Source organism: Pelophylax lessonae (genome assembly GCF_965119305.1).
Source record: "Pelophylax lessonae genome assembly, chromosome: 2".
Lineage (NCBI taxonomy): Eukaryota > Metazoa > Chordata > Amphibia > Anura > Ranidae > Pelophylax > Pelophylax lessonae.
The window spans coordinates 333199887-333217037 of record NC_138769.1 but is presented as its reverse complement, the minus strand read 5'-3'; the positions used below and the strand labels follow the sequence as shown (position 1 = coordinate 333217037).

At 44.5% G+C, this 17151-nt stretch overlaps 1 protein-coding gene across 1 annotated transcript in view; it reads right to left on the bottom strand.

The window, feature by feature from the left end:
* Window positions 1-17151, bottom strand: part of KIAA0319L (KIAA0319 like) — a 186463-nt gene that overhangs the window by 59116 nt on the left and 110196 nt on the right. The window contains exon 7 of the mRNA XM_082246861.1: window positions 687-784. Coding sequence (XP_082102987.1) covers window positions 687-784 — 98 coding nt within the window. The remainder of the gene's footprint in view (window positions 1-686; window positions 785-17151) is intronic.

Below are 17151 nucleotides of genomic sequence, written 5' to 3'. Positions count from 1 at the left end.
AAACACTTTCAATTTGTATGCAATCTGGCAGCCCCTTTCACTACATAGAAAAGGTAAATCTGAAGGAAAAAGTCTTCAGAAAATCTTATAGTGTGTATGGCCCTTAAGTCTCGGTTCACACTATGCCGCTCCGACTTAGGGGGCGACCTGTGAAGTTGCATGCAGCGTGACTTCGGCGCGACTTGCACGGACTTCATAAAATTAATGTCTATGCAAGTCGCCTCCAGGTCGCCCCGAAGTAGTACAGGACCCTTTTTCTAAGTCGGAGCGACAGAATGGGAGCGTGACGGACCTGACAAGTCGCGGTCCAAGTCGGACTAGTGTGAATGCGGTCTAACACTGTTGATTTGTGGGTATCGCAGCTACTGAGTTTAGTTTTTTGTACTATAGTGTATGCACGTGCTAAGGCCATGTTTGCCTGCATGGGATGCACAGGTGTTCAGTGCTGTGCATCCATACCCACATGGCTGTGAAACTGGAGCAGCCACTGTACCCCACTTGGCATGAATAGGACTGCTTGCATGGGGATGCAGAGACAGTAAGTAATATAGGCTTGTAAAAGGAGTAGTGCATTTTAAATGTAATAAAACCATGCATCATGATATAACTAAAAGGATATTTGGCTGTCATTGGAACAGAAGTCTACTCTCCATAATATAGTGCTAAATTTTAGGATCTGTCCTCACCTTTGACAATTTGAGTGACTGTGTATGCTTCCCCTCCATTTCTCCGCTGTAATCTGTAGGATGAGTAATCAGCCTCCAATCATACGTATATACTTTTCCTAAATATAAATGGAAAAAAATATTAAAATGTTACAAAATAAAAACAAGCTAATGTTTTGGTATCCTTTTAAATTCAATCTTTAGACTGTAGGCTCTTAAAGCGGTAGTATACTCTGCTATATGACTTTTACCTACAGGTAAGCCTATAATAAGGCTTACCTGTAGGTACAATTAATATCTCCTAAACCGGCACGGTTTAGGAGATATTCAACCTGCACGCAGGCGCTGACGTCAGTGGCGCATGCGCTCTGAAGGTCCGGCGGACCTTCAGAGATCCTTGCCGGATCTTGCTGGAAAGTAAAACTCCCACGTGCATGTGCGGGAGTGATGTCATTGTGACTCCGGCCACTCACAGCGCCGGAGATGCATACTAGCTCATTATGCCTTTGTCCTGCAGGGTTTGTTTTTTATTTTTACTTTTTTCATGAGTATACAACCGCTTTAAAGGTGTAAGACAAATTAATACTTTCATTACCTTCTGTTGCAATGGGTAAGCAACCAATATGCAAATCCGATACCCAACACAAACAATATTGAAAATACAAAATGTTGACTGGTAGCACAACCCTTACAGGATACGTAAAAACATGGTAGTGGAGTTCTTTTAACCTAGCGAATACATGTGGAAGTACCTGACAGAGCACAGTAAATTTTAAAGCAGATCTTCACTGCATCTGAGCACCACAAACCAAAAACACTATTTAATGCACTTTCAATATTTAAACCAAACTCCCCCATCAATCGATGTCTTTCTGCTTTATTTTGTTGAGAAATCACTTACAAAAGCACCTCTTGGCATTTCTGGCTGTGGCCATCTTGAGTAAGGGCAAATTGTTCATGTAGCATTTACTTTCTGGAACCAATCTGCTCTTAGCTGAAGCATGCATGCTGGAAAGTAAACTTAGCTGAGAAAACCCCTCCTCCCTTATCTGGGAGAACCCCTCCTCCCCCTCCTGGGATGTATGACATCCTTTGTCTAGGCATGAAACCAGGAAGCAAATGAAAAAAATGTAATAACAAAAGTTTAAAACAAGTAACTAGGATATACTTTCCTATCTATTTACTAATGCTAGCTGCATTAGAATTAAAAATAGCCAATGTTGATTGGGAGAGTAAAGTTCCACTTTAAGGACTGGACAATCATGTAAACATCCATAAAATACACCAGAATGACCAGCAATTTGAAGGGTTCATTCAAGTGTTGTTCTCCAGTGTACATGTCATTTTAGGAAGATATGAAAATATATTCATGCAACAAAGCTGCAACTAGGCGTCTGCACACTATTTAGTGCCTTTGTTCTAGAAGCAATGTGGTCCCCAATGTAATACAATAGCTGCACTTGTTAAAGTTTGTCACACTCCATAGGTTAAGAAGAATAGCATTTTGTGTACACAAGTAGCACATGTTGTAATGGATCACCGATCAGGGCAATAACTCCTGGCATCAACACAAATACAAAATATTAACCATCTATATACAGTGCCTTGCAAAAGTATTCACCCCCTTAGCTTTTTACCTATTTTGTTACATTACAGCCTTAAGTTCAATGTTTTGTTAATCTAAATTTTATGTGATGGATCAGAACACAATAGTCTAAGTTGGTGAAGTGAAATGAGAAAAATATATACATAAAACTATTTTTTAGAAATAGAAAACAGAAAATTGGCATGTGCGTATGTATTTACCCCCTTTGTTATGAAGCCCATAAAAAGCTCTGATGCAACTAATTACCTTCAGAAGTCACATAATTAGTGAAATGATGTCCACCTGTGTGCAATCTAAGTGTCACATGATCTGTCATTACATATACATACCTTTTTTGAAAGGCCCCCGAGGCTGCAACTAAGCAAGAGGCATCACTAACCAAACACTTCTATGAAGAAAAAGGAACTCTCCAAACAAGTAAGGGACAGTGTTATTGAGAAGTTCAGTGGTTAGGTTATAAAAAATATCCAAATCTTTGATGATAGAGAGAATAGTACAGGGGACCAGGAGAGAATAGTACAGGGGGGGGGGCAGGAGAGAATGGTACAGGGGGGGCCAGGAGAGAATAGTACAGGGGGGGCCCAGGAGAGAATAGTACAGGGGGGGCAGGAGAGAATAGTATAGGTGGGGCCAGGAGAGAATAGTATAGGTGGGGCCAGGAGAGAATAGTATAGGGGGAGCCAGGAGAGAATAGTATAGGTGGGGCCAGGAGAGAATAGTATAGGTGGGGCCAGGAGAGAATAGTATAGGGGGGGGGCCAGGATAGAATAGTATAGGGGGGCCAGGAGAGAATAGTATAGGGGGGGCCAGGAGAGAATAGTACAGGGGGGCCAGGAGAGAATAGTACAGGGGGGGCCAGGAGAGAATAGTACAGGGGAGGCCAGGAGAGAATAGTACAGGGGGGCCAGGAGAGAATAGTACAGGGGGGCCAGGAGAGAATAGTACAGGGGGGCCAGGAGAGACATTGCAAGGGCTTATACACCTCCCCATACTTTTCTTTCCTGGCCCCCCTGTACTATTCTCTCCTTGCCCCCTATACTGTTCCCTCCTGGCCCCCTGTACTTTTCTCTCCTGGTCCCCTTGTACTAGTCTTTCATGTCCAACCTGTACTGTTCTCACCTGGCCACCCTGTACTGTTCTCTCATGGCAACCCTGTACTGTTCCCCCTGCCCCTCCCCGTAGTATTCTTTCCTGGCCCCCCTGTACTGTTTCCTCCTCGTCCCCTATACTATTCTCTCCTGGCCCCACTGTACTTTTCTTTCCTAGTCCCCCACCATACTTTTTTTTCTTGGCCCCCCTGTACTATACAGTTCTCTCCTGCCCCCCCCCCCATACTGTTTCCCCCTCGCCCCCTGTACTATTCTCTCCTGGTCCCCCATACTATTCCCTCCTGGCCCTCTGGTAATGTTCTCTCATAGCCCCTGTGTACTATACAGTTACCTCCTTCCCCCCTTACTATACAGTTCCCTCCTGGCCCCCCTGTACTGTGCTCTTACCCTCCCTCATGAATCCCCTATGCTGTCTAAAGAAAAGCAAGCACAAGTTTCACATTAAGGAGGTATGTTTTAATATTTATTCTATTGCCTAATACTAATTCTAAGAATATTTGTTGTTATATCTACAGCTCGCTGATCACACCAATGTTCTGTGAGCTGTAGATATAAAAAAAACGATTTCAGGGGTTCCCTGAGCTCCCAGCCTTTTCGACAGGGGTTCCTCGAAGGTAAAAAGGTTGAGAAACACTGATCTAGAACATAGATTTCTTTGCTATATTTTATGTAGAAACAGATTTTGATACCTTATAATTTATACTTTTATATGTATACAGTAGTTGTTTACAGGCTTTTTTCCCCCACCACTGGAAGGGAACACGTATATTCACTGGGCATCAGTCCGAGTGCTGTGTCCATGCACACACACCATCAATGCATCACCATAACTGACACATCAAGCACAGGATGGAAAATAATTACTGTTTTGCAGGACACATATTTCCTGAATTGGCTCAACTATGACATGCTGATGAGCAAAGAGGCCTCAATGTTACCCAGATTTAAAGTGATAGTTCACCTTTTCAGAAAAAAAATGTAAAGGTGAACCCCCCTGTGCCAGCTGCACCTACCTCACCTGTGTGATTTAGTTTTACTGCCAATGCAGCCAGATACAGCAGTCCTGGGGTGAGAAAACTGTGCTGTTCCTCCACTTCTTTACCTAGGGATGCCAGGATGAATCAGAGCAGTTTGGATTTTTCAAGAATGTCCTGTACTGGGGCTAACCAATCAAAACTGCTCTAATCCATTCCTAAGTGCAGTGGGGATCATAGGGGCGGGGTGCGAGGCCATCCCTGCCAGACAGGGCTTATTGCTAGCGGCTGTAGCAGTCGCTAGTGATAATCGCAAGTTCATCTGGCAGGCTGGTTTTACCCAAGTTAATCGATTGCAGTAAGATATATAGGTTGTAATTATTTAAAGCGAGAGATAACTATGGTTGGGGGGAGTACCGCGCTTTAAAGTGCTTAATATAACATAAATCAAATAAAATATATATGTGAAAAAGTGCCTTAGTGCTTCTTAAATATAATATTCATAAATAATATATCTCAATGTGCATAATAAATACAATCTAATATAAATCTTACAATAAATATGATAGGTGGTAAATCTGTTAAGCTAGAATGGATCTCAGTAAAAACAACTATATAAATACAGTATATAGTGAGAAAAATAAATCAAGTTATAAGTCCGTGACCTCTTTAAATAAATGAATGTGCTCCAAATAGGTGGGTTACAAATATAAGGTGCTATAGTGTCCTTTAAATAAATATATAAATATATAGTGATAAAGCGAATCTTCTTATCCAAATATGGCATGCAGGTGCTTTTTCGTGCGGTGCCCACTAGGTGTCCTATGCGCTCACCTCAATGCTCTTTTTAAGAGAGCCTTAAGTATATGCCTCAGTATGCTTTGTCTTTCTCCTTATTGGCATATATGTACCATTCTGAATCCTCGATTATATTTCCTTTATATAGACAGCTCTACTCCAGGGGGTATATGCGGTCCTTTTTATCTCCAAGAAATCAAATTGGGCCAAACATGGTGAAGTACGTCCCATAAATTTTTTTAAAGGTTAAGAGTAACACTCACATTTCATTTCGTCTTGTTTCTCACATAACAAACAATCCTTTGCCGATACGTCACTTCCGGTTTGGCTATCCTACGCGTTACGCTGCGTTCCAACACAGCTTCTTCCATAACAATTAGTTAGTCTGATTGCTGACCACCTCTGTGTTCTTTTGCACAACATAACACTCATATATTCCTCTCTCAACTCCCCCCTCCCCGCTGTGCTATTGTATTCTGACAGTGGGGATTTCTCCGCTGTCAGAATACACTTACCAGCACTGCCACCACTGATCAAATGAAAGTTTTCCAATAGTCCCGTTCAACAGAAGTCGCTTGACTTCACAGATTGCAATTTGTCTGATCCCTGCTGAGCCGGCTGAATATCGATTTGTGTGTACCCACCTGTAGTTTTTGGTGACAAGACTCTACTATTAGGCTTATACGCATTACAACACCAGTCAAGCTATGGAGGGGAAAGGATGGACGGAGCGATACACTATGGTCTAGGTGAGGCTGTCAGCTATCGGTGCACGCTGTGGAGACTGTGCAGTCTCTCCCACTATACCACCACGATTTCCACCATTTACTTGATGCTATTGTCCAAGTGCATGTGTTGCACCTACAAATGTGAGTGAGATTTATCACCTTTATTTAATAAAAGCTGATTGTTTAAGGATTTCATACACTATTGTAAGTCTTTTTGTTTGCATATATACTGCATTGATTGACGCTGGAACTCCTGTGAATGAGAGGAGCCCTGAAGGACATGGATGGATGATCTTTTTGGGATAACAATCTATGCGCTCTCTTTTTAAGAAATTGAGGTGAGCACCCATTCACAAGGGGGTGCACGGCTGGCTGTCCACTGTGACACTCTGGTCACTTCTCTCTGGGAGCACAGATCACTTTAGGATTACATTTTGGACTTTGTTTATTGGCTTTTTGCACTTTGCACATATCTATATATTTTCTCTTTTCTATGAGTATTATATTATATTTACCACTTTATTAGCACTATTGGCACTTTAATATTATGTCACATACAAATATTTTGGGTTTTTAATAATTTAAGCACAAATTAATTAATTTAATATTTTTTTTATTTGCGCAACACTATATATTTATTTCAATTAAGCACACTATTATGAGAAGTGGAGTGTCTGCGACAAATAACTGATCGATTTAGAGCCTCAGGGTCGCTCGCAGGACTTATTCCTTAAGCCCAAAACCTATGTTCTAACTTAAAAAGTAAGGGGTCGTCTTATACGTCGGAAAATACGGTATGTTTATTATCAGTACTCCATATATCTATAAATATTTTCTATAAATATTTTCCATGTGTTTTCTCTTATCTAAAATACTAATTTATTTTTTGCTAAAAGGCAGCACAGTTAAATTTTACGATAAGATGCAAAAATATCACCCAAACCCAATAGAAATACCACTAGGGGTAAGCCTACTACTGGTTGGTAATCTTTAGCTTTAGCAATGAACCAATAACATGCTGTCACTTAATTTTGGACCTGCACTGAAACAATGACAGCTGGAATCTGGCTAGTTACTAAGGGTAATGCCATTTAATTTTCTCCAGTTGTATACCATGGGCATACAGAAATGTGATTTGCTTGCAAAATATCTAAAAATGACATTACATCTATTTTCTTTCACGTGCAAAGGAAACTGGTTTTACTTTTTTTTTTATAAACCGCGAGGGGAAAAAGTATTTGATTCCCTACTAATTTTGTACACTTGCCCACTGACAAAGAAACGATCAGTCTATAATTTTAATGGTAGGTTTATTTTAACAGTGAGAGACAGAATAACAACAACACTATCCAGAAAAATGCATTTAAAAAAAAGTTATAAATTGATTTGCATTTTAATGAGTGAAAAAAGTATTTGATCTCCTATTAATCCGCAAGATTTCTGGCTCCCAGGTGTCTTCTATACAGGCAATGAGCTGAGATTAGGAGCACTCTCTTAAAGGGAGTGTTCCTAATCTCAGCTTGTCACCCATATAAAAGGCACCTTTCCACAGAAACAATCAATGAATCAGATTCCAATCTCTCCACCATGGCCAAGACCAAAGAGCTGTCGAAGGATGTCTGGGACAAGATTGTAGACCTACACAAGGCTGGAATGGGCTACAAGACCATTGCCAAGCAGCTCGGTGAGAGGGTGACAACAGTTGGTGCGATTATTTAAAAATGGAAGAAACACAAAATAACTGTCAATCTCCCTTTGGGGCTCCATGCAAGATCTCACCTCGTAGAGTTTCAATGATCATGAGAACCGTGAGAAATTAGCCCAGTACTACACGGGAGAATCTTGTCAATGATCTCAAGGCAGCTGGTATCACGTACCTGGAGATGAGCCTGACACTGTGAGGAAGGCCTCCCTTGCGCCTCCGACTCGGGACCCCTGATAGTGCAAACAGGGGACACCGGAGTGTAGAGTAGCACGAGCGCCTGGAGTCTTGCTTGAAGCGGACGATGGCTACTGGTGAAGGTTGCCAGAGAAGTCCGATGAGCAGGGTGTTGTGCAGGCAGCAGGTGCTGGAAGCAGGGTTTCCTGGATAACAGGAGGAGCTTCCTAGGCAGGATGGACGGATCTGGGAATGACAGAAGCGTAGTCAGACAAGCCGGGTCAGGAGCCAATCGGTAACGTATAAGCCAGTAGGAGCGGACAGGAAGAGTGGTCACGGGACAAGCCAAGGTCGGTGCAGGTGGAGATCAGAGAATCGTCAGGACAAGCCGGGTCTGGAACTAGGAACAAGTGCAGGTAACAGGTATCCAAGGCTGAAGACAAAGCAGCACTGAACCTGTGTGCTGATCCAGCTTAAATAGTGCTCTTCCTTGATGAGAAGGGTGGAGCCAGGATTAGGCTGTGGGTTTAACTCATCCTCTGCCAGAGCCTTCCTGACATGCCCCCCCCCCCAATGGGCAGCCTCCGGATGCCCAACTGGGCCATTCTTGCTGGGTGGGCCCGGTTGAAAGCCTGTATGAGTCTTTTGGCATGGATGTTTTCTTCAGGTTCCCAGGAATTGTCTTCAGGACCATACCCCTTCCATTTAATCAGGTACTGTACCTGATTCCTCCTTTTCCTGCAACCCACAATTGCTTCGACCTCAAATTCCTCTTCACTGTCCACAATTACTGGCTCGGGGGGACCTGTATTTCGCTCCGGAAAAGGATCAGGGATGGCAGGTTTTAGCAGGGTAACATGGAAAACCGGGTGGATTTTAAAGGAAGCTGGTAGTTCCAATTCATAAGAGACATCATTGATTCTTCTTTTAATAGGAAAGGGACCCAAAAATTTAGGTCGAAGTTTTCTTGAGGGACAGGTAAGCTTCAAATTGGTTGTGGCCAACCATACCTGATCACCAGGTTCCAATATCAGCTCTCCCCTTCTTTTCCTGTCAAAGAATTTTTTATTAATTTTCCTGAGCCTTAGCCATGGTTTCCTGAAGTAACTCAGAGTTGGATGCAAAAAAGTTTACTGTATCCTGGACAGCAGGGACAGGACATTCAGGTACTGTGGTGATCAGAAAAGAAGGATGGTAACCATAATTGGCAAAGAATGGAGTCTGCTTAGTAGCCGAATGTTCAGAGTTGTTATATGCGAACTCCGCTAGTGGCAATAGCGTCACCCAATCATCCTGGGAAAAGGATGAAAAACAGCGTAGATACTGTTCCAGTGTCTGATTGGTCCTTTCCGTTTGACCGTTGGTCTGTGGGTGATATGCTGAAGAAAAGGACAGTTCAATATCCAATTTCTCACAAAGGGATTTCCAAAATCTGGAGGTGAACTGGACTCCGCGGTCGGATACTATGTTGGCAGGAACTCCATGCAGTCTCACAATTTCTTTGATGAACAACTTGGCTGTATCCATGGCTGAGGGAGTGCCCTTCATGGGCAAGAAATGCGCCATCTTGGATAGCCGGTCTATCACCACGAAGATGGTAGTGTAGCCTTCAGATGGCGGGAGTTCAACGATAAAGTCCATTGAAATCATTTTCCATGCTCTGTCAGGGACTGGTAAGGGTTTGAGCAAGCCCCAAGATTTAGACCTGGGGGTCTTGTTCCGGATACATGTAACACAGGTTTTAATGTACCTTTTACAATCCTTCTGTAGATCAGGCCACCAAAAGGTGCGTTGAAGTAGCTCAGAGGACTTATGGACTCCAAAATGTCCTGCAAGGGAATGGTCATGGCAGAGACCCAAGACAGGGACCCGCAATCTCTCAGGTACAAATATTTTGTTATTATGCCATAAAAGTCCGTCCTTAACCTGTAAGGAAACTCCGGGAAGTGGGGAAATATCCTTAGAGGCCTGTTTGAGCTGTAGCAGTAAGTCGTCTTGCAGTAACAGGAAGTTTCCTGACGACAGAATTGTATCTGGGACTGCAGATCTCTCAGCATCAGAAAACATACGGGATAATGCATCTGGTTTTGTGTTCTTTGATCCCGGCCTGTAAGTGACATGAAAGGAAAATCTGGAGAAAAAGAGAGCCCACCTGGCCTGGCGGGGTTTTAAGCGTCTAGCTGCTTGCAAGTATTCTAGATTCTTGTGGTCTGTGTACACTAGAATTGGATGGGCTGCCCCTTCTAAGAGATATCTCCATTCTTCCAAGGCAGCCTTAATTGCCAAGAGCTCTCGATCACCGACGTCATAATTTCTCTCTGCCGAAGATAACTTGCGTGAGAAGAAGGCAACGGGGTGTAACAGAGCTTTGGCTCCTGCCCGCTGCGACAATACTGCTCCTATGGCCGATTCAGATGCGTCTACTTCTAGGACGTAAGGCAAGCCAGGATCTGGGTGTCGAACGACTGGTGCTGAGGTGAAGAAATCCTTTAGGGTTTCAAATGCGGTCTGCGCCTCAGGAGTCCACAGGAAACGGATACCTTGTCTGGTTAACTGAGTGATGGGGGAGATGATTGCGGAGAAATTCTTGATAAACTTCCGATAAAAGTTTGAGAACCCTACGAACCGTTGCACCCCTTTTTTATCAGAGGGAACCGGCCAGTGTAAAATAGCAGAAACCTTTTGAGGATCCATTTTAATACCTTCTGTGGAAAGAATCAGACCCAGGAATTGGATACTCTGTCGACTGAACTCACACTTCTCAGGTTTTGCGTATAAGCCATGCTGTCTGAGACGGGTAAGGACATTTCTTACGTGTTCACGATGGTCTTCTATGGTGGAGGAAAATATCAAAATATCATCAAGATAAACAATAACAAACAAGTCCAGAAAATCTCGGAAAATGTCATTAACAAAGTGCTGGAAGGTGGCTGGGGCGTTGCAAAGCCCAAAGGGCATCACTAGGTACTCATAGTGCCCGAAACGGGTGCGAAATGCTGTTTTCCACTCGTCACCTTCCCTGATTCGCACTAGGTTATATGCCCCCCGTAAGTCCAATTTAGTAAAAATGGTGGCACAGCGGAGTCTCTGGAATAGTTCCGGCACTAATGGTAACGGGTAACGATTCTTAATCGTAATTTTATTTAGATCACGATAGTCCACGCAGGGGCGGAGCGAGTGGTCTTTTTTTTCTACAAAGAAAATCCCAGCTCCTGCCGGGGATGTGGAAGGGCGGATAAACCCCTTTCTCAGGCTATCATCAAGGTATTCCTTTAGTGCGGAAAGTTCAAGTTCAGTGAGTGGGAAAATCCGTCCGAAGGGTATTTCGGCTCCGGGAAGAAGCTCGATAGGGCAATCGTAAGGTCTGTGAGGGGGAAGAGTCTCTGCTCCCTTCTTGCTGAAGACGTCTAAGAAATCGTGGTAGATTGGAGGCACAGAAGAGCACGATTCGGTATCAGAGTCCATACACAGTAATGAGGACAGGGGGTCTTGTGGTTGGAAGAGGCAGAGTTGTTGACAGTAAGAGGACTGAAATTTAATCTCTCCCGTTTTCCAATTAATGCAGGGATTGTGTGCCTGCAGCCAAGGCATGCCCAGAATGATGGGGAACAGTGGTGAGGTGATAACATCTAGGCGTAGTAACTCTTTGTGGTTACCCGATATGGTAGCATGCAAGGGAAGAGTCTCTTGTGTGACAGGTCCAGATCTGATACGAGATCCGTCAGCCAAATGGATAGTCAGTCCCTGTGATCTGGGCCTTAGCGGAACCTTTAGCTGAGTCGCAAATTTCAGGTCAATAAAACAGCTACAGGCTCCTGAATCAATAATGGCGGGTGCCTGGATAGCCCCTTCTGGAAGCTGTAATGAAATAAGCACAGTCAGGTGAGATGAATTGTGGAGGCTCGACCCTTGGTTGGTAGAAGAAAGGGTTAGACACTTACGGCTTTTAGCTGGACAAGACCTCACATAGTGTCCATCTTCTCCACAGTACAGGCACAAGTTATTCAGTCGCCGGCGTTGACGTTCTTCCGGGGTGAGGGAAGGACGGATTATGCCAAGCTGCATTGGTTCAGAAGAGTCAGTGGTGGGAGGAGCGGATGCTGGGAATGTCGGACCAGAAGGTCTGAAGACTCGAGGCATCATCCATACGGGTCGGGATTGACCAGATGATCTTTCTGCACGACGCTCTCTTAGGCGTCTATCGATCTGGATTGCCAGCTATAACAGGGCTTCCAGAGTATCTGGCACCCCTACACGGGCCAATTCGTCTTTCAGAGAGTCAGATAGTCCCATACGAAATTGGTGGCGGAGGGCAGCATCATTCCAGTTAGTATCACCACTCCACCTTCTAAAGTCAGTTACATAGTCCTCTGCTGCTCTGCGGCCTTGCTGAAGGGTGTAGCAAGCCTCAGCAGTAGTGGTTTTCTGGGGGTCCTCATATAACTGGGCCATAGCTCCAAAGAACAAGTTTAAACTGGATAAGCAGGGATCCTTTTGTTCAAGTAAACGGTGGGCCCAGGACTGGGGTTCGCCTTGTAGAAGGGAAATGACGAAGCCTACTTTAGTGGCCTCGAGTGAAAAAGTCCGGGGTTGTAATGCAAAATAAAGTTCGCAGGCATTATGGAAGGACCTAAACTTGCTGCGATCTCCAGAGAACTTTTCCGGAGTAGGTACACGAGGTTCTGGAGGCAAAACAATAACTGTAGGTGCAGCAGGAGATCCCCCCTGGGCGTTTGGAGAGGAGGCTGGCGGGGTAAGTAACTGGACCCGTTCCTCAAGTCGGTTATAGCCTTCTTGCAAGTCTTTGACTGATCGGGTCAGTGCCGCCAGGTGATGACATAACTCGTCCATAGGGGAGGTTCCTCGGTCAGGCTCAGACATCGGGCTGCTTTGTACTATCACGTACCTGGAGATGAGCCTGACACTGTGAGGAAGGCCTCCCTTGCGCCTCCGACTCGGGACCCCTGATAGTGCAAACAGGGGACACCGGAGTGTAGAGTAGCACGAGCACCTGGAGTCTTGCTTGAAGCGGACGATGGCTACTGGTGAAGGTTGCCAGAGAAGTCCGATGAGCAGGGTGTTGTGCAGGCAGCAGGTGCTGGAAGCAGGGTTTCCTGGATAACAGGAGGAGCTTCCTAGGCAGGATGGACGGATCTGGGAATGACAGAAGCGTAGTCAGACAAGCCGGGTCAGGAGCCAATCGGTAACGTATAAGCCAGTAGGAGCGGACAGGAAGAGTGGTCGTCGGTGCAGATGGAGATCAGAGAATCGTCAGGACAAGCCGGGTCTGGAACTAGGAACAAGTGCAGGTAACAGGTATCCAAGGCTGAAGACAAAGCAGCACTGAACCTGTGTGCTGATCCAGCTTAAATAGTGCTCTTTAAGGGTGGAGCCAGGATTAGGCTGTGGGTTTAACTCATCCTCTGCCAGAGCCTTCCTGACAGCTGGGACCATAGTCACCAAGAAAACAATTGGTAACATACTATGCTGCGAAGGACTGAAATCCTGCAGCACCCACAAGAACTCCCTGCTCAAGAAAGCACATGTACAGGCCTGTCTGCAATTTGCTAATGAACATCTGAATGATTCAGAGGCACTGGGTGAAAGTGTTGTGGTAAGATGAGACCAAAATCAAGCTATATGGTATCAACTCAACTCGCCGTGTTTGGAGGGGGAGGAATGCTGCCTATGACCCAAGAACACGATCCCCACGTCAAACATGGAGGTGGAAACATTATGATTTGGGGGTGTTTTTCTGCTAAGGGGAAAGGACAACTTCACCGCATAATCCAAAAGAAACTCAAAGCAATTCTCCTGCGCTTGAAGGTAGGCCCCAGATAGGCTAAGCTCTAAGATCTCTGTCCAGGCTAGTTGGGATAGGTGCCGCCTTGCTGCCCTCACAAGACTAAGGGAGTCTGATGTACTGGAAACTAGAAACAGACCGAGGGGGCACTGGCCTAGTGCATTATCCTTAAAAATGAGTTTTAATTTGATAAAAGTAAGATACTCACAGTACAAACGAGTGCTTGATACAGGCATATCACATAAGAACAAACAAAAATTCTCCTGCGCTCGGGTGGTAAGTAATGAAGGAAAAGTGTCTTTATATGTTCTTGATATGCACCACTCTAGATCTTGCTGCCCCCTCAGGACCAAGGGTATCCAAAATACACTAAAAGACAACAACAAAAGAAGGGCGCACCGACCTCGTGCATTACCACTAAAAAAGGTTAATTGCGATCCACAGACAACACACATTACAGTATACTTACAAACGAGTGATGATATAGGACATAAAACACAATGAAACCAATCGTCTCCAAAATAACCAGGGAACCCCTGAACTGGATGACGTTCTGGTGTCAGCAACTGTATGGCTGGGCTGACGCTTTTCCAGAGGGACCCTCTTCCTCAGAGCCAAAATGTGCTACTGGACTGTTGTTCCATTTGCAAGGTGTTAAGTAGTCGGCTAGTACTGCCCTCCACAAGCCGTCCCGCCCCACTGGGAGCAAAGGTCAGCAATGTGAGTGGCAAAGGCATACATATTGCCAGGGTAGCACAACATGCTATGTTGCATGCAACACCGGCCTGTTGTGATTTGCAATTGGTGCGGATTGTGGCCGGTGTTGCATGCAACATAGCATGTTGTGCTACCCTGGCAATATGTATGCCTTTGCCACTCATATTGCTGACCTTTGCTCCCTGTGGGGCGGGAAGGCTTATGGAGGGCGATACTAGCCGACTACTTAACACCTTGCAAATAGAACAACAGTCCAGTAGCACATTTTAGCTCTGAGGAAGAGGGTCCTCCATTGAAACGCATCAGCCCAGCCATACAGTTTCTGACACCAGCACGTCATCCAGTACAGGGGTTCCCTGGTTATTTTGGAGACAATCGGTTCCATTGTGTTTTATGTGCTATATCATCATTCGTTTGTGAGTATAATGTGTGTTGTCTGTGGATCGCAATAAACCTTTTTTTAGTGGTAATGCACGAGTTTGGTGCGCCCTTCTTTTGTTGTTGTATATCACATAAGAAGGCTGTAGTATCCATAGTATCTCATCATGGATAAAAACGTCCATAGAAAATGGGTGACGCATTTCGGGGTCCTGCCTGTATCAAGCACTTGTTTGTTTGTGAGTACCTTACTTTTATCAAATTAAAAAATAGTTTTTAAGGATAATGGACTAGGCCGGTGCGCCCTCTGTCTGTTTCTTGTTTTCAACTTCACCGCATCAAAGGGATAACGGACGGGGCAATGTACTGTCAAATCTTAGGTGAGAACCTCCTTGCCTCAGCCAGAGCATTGAAAATGGGGCATGGGTGGGTATTCCAGCATGAAAATTGACCCAAAACACATGGCCAAGGCAACAAAGGAGTGGCTCAAGAAGAAGCACATTAATTCCTGGAGTGGCCTAGCCAGTCTTCAGACCTTAATTCCATAGAAAAAATGTGGAGGGAGCTGAAGGTTTGAGTTGCCAAACGTCACAAGAAAAGTCTGACCTCTGTGATTGCCACCAAGTACGAAGTCATGTTTTGTGAAGGGGTCAAATACTTATTTCACTCATTAAAATGCAAAACGATTTATAACTTTTTTGAAATGCATTTTTCTGGATTTTTTTTGTTGTTAATCTGTCTCTCACTGTTAAAATAAACCTACCATTAAAATTATAGACTGATCATTTCTTTATCAGTGGGCAAACATACAAAATCAGCAGGGGATCAAATACTTTTTTCCCTCACTGTATCTTATAAAATGCTACTTTAGAAAAAAAAAATGCATATTTCCTTCTACATAATCCCTTAGGACAGTGCTCCCCAACCTTTTTATCGCCACGGACCGGTAAACATTTGATAATTTTTCCGTGGCCCTCTTGTTTTGATTTAATAATTTTAATTTAATTGTATTTAAACATGCCTTCAAAATAAAATACAGCTACACCAAAAAATTTATATAAAGTGATTTATTTTATTTAACTCACTAGAATGCCAAATCAATGAGAACCCTGAGCTTGTTTCCTTGCAACGAGATGGTTCCATCTGGGGGTAATAGGAGACAATGACACCCGAAGTGTGTTGCTTATGTCCAGTTTATTCAGTTGTTTTGTTTTGGTTGCTGCCACTGCAGAAAACCCCGCTTCACACAGATAGGTTGCCGGAAATGGCAATAGGGATTTAAGTGCTGTGGTGGCAATCTCAGGGTATTCCGCCATGACTTTAATCCAGAACACCAGCAGAGTTGTTGTCTCGAACGTAGTTTTAAGGGTTTAAGCGTTCCCCCTTTCAATACAGAGATGCCAGAGTTCCCTCTTTCAATATAGAGATGCCAGTGTTCCCCCCACCAGACCCCCCCCCCCCCCATGCACTTACCTCATGGCAGCTTCTCTTCAGTCCCTGCGTCTCTGACCTCGAGTTCTCAGTCCTCCCGCGACGCCTTCTCCTCGGGCCATGGGGTGGGGTTTGCCTTTCGGCCAATCAGGAAGCGGGAGGACCCGCTCCCTGATTGGCCAGGAGGAGGACCAGTGTGACAATAGCGAATTTTTATTCGCTATTGTCACACAATGGGCGGGCTCAGGGGGGCGCAATGCTCTGCGCCTCGGCCGCCACAGTGAAATCATTTTAAGTTCCTCGGGCGGCCCGGTACCGTTTGATCCACGGACCGGTACCGGTCCGCGGCCCGGGGGTTGGGGAACACTGCCTTAGGGCACAAGAAATATCATTTTTCAAGTTTTTGCTAGTACACTTTAACTGTGCCTTGAAATGCTTTTAAGGAGCTGTACTGAATGTTATTTACTGGTCATTTGTCAGGTTAATATGCTTGTGTAACCAGTTTACCCATGGTTTTTTTTTCAGACTATACTATGAACTTGTGTACGGCAAAAAAACACCCTAAGCTACACTGGTAAATGTGGCGAAACCAATTTACCCCTAGGTATTCCCAGAATACCAGGTCTTCTGCTAACAGAAGTTTTCACAGTAGAGTGGCCAGGTGTACAAGGGCATTACAAGGATAAAAAACAAATCCCTTTGATTGGAAAGGAGATTTAGCCCTCATTTACACTGAAGCGATTTGTCATGCGATTTGACAAGTTGCAGCCTATTGCCGGCAACGTCACCATTCCAATTGGTGTGAGGGGCGACTTTGCGGCGCCGCGCATATTTGCAAAAAGTAGTTCCTAGCTGCACAGATGTCTTTCAAGTCGCAACCGAAGTTGCGGTTTTGAAACCGTGCGATTTCAGGTGAAGGTGCGCAATTTCTAAGTCGTGTTCAGTGTGAACGAGGGCTCAGAGGCAGGAAACATGATTTACAAGTTTCTTTAATCAAAAATATTTCAACAAAATTCACAGTAGTAAGTATTTTAGGCATTCAGGAGCTTATCGGAATTATGAG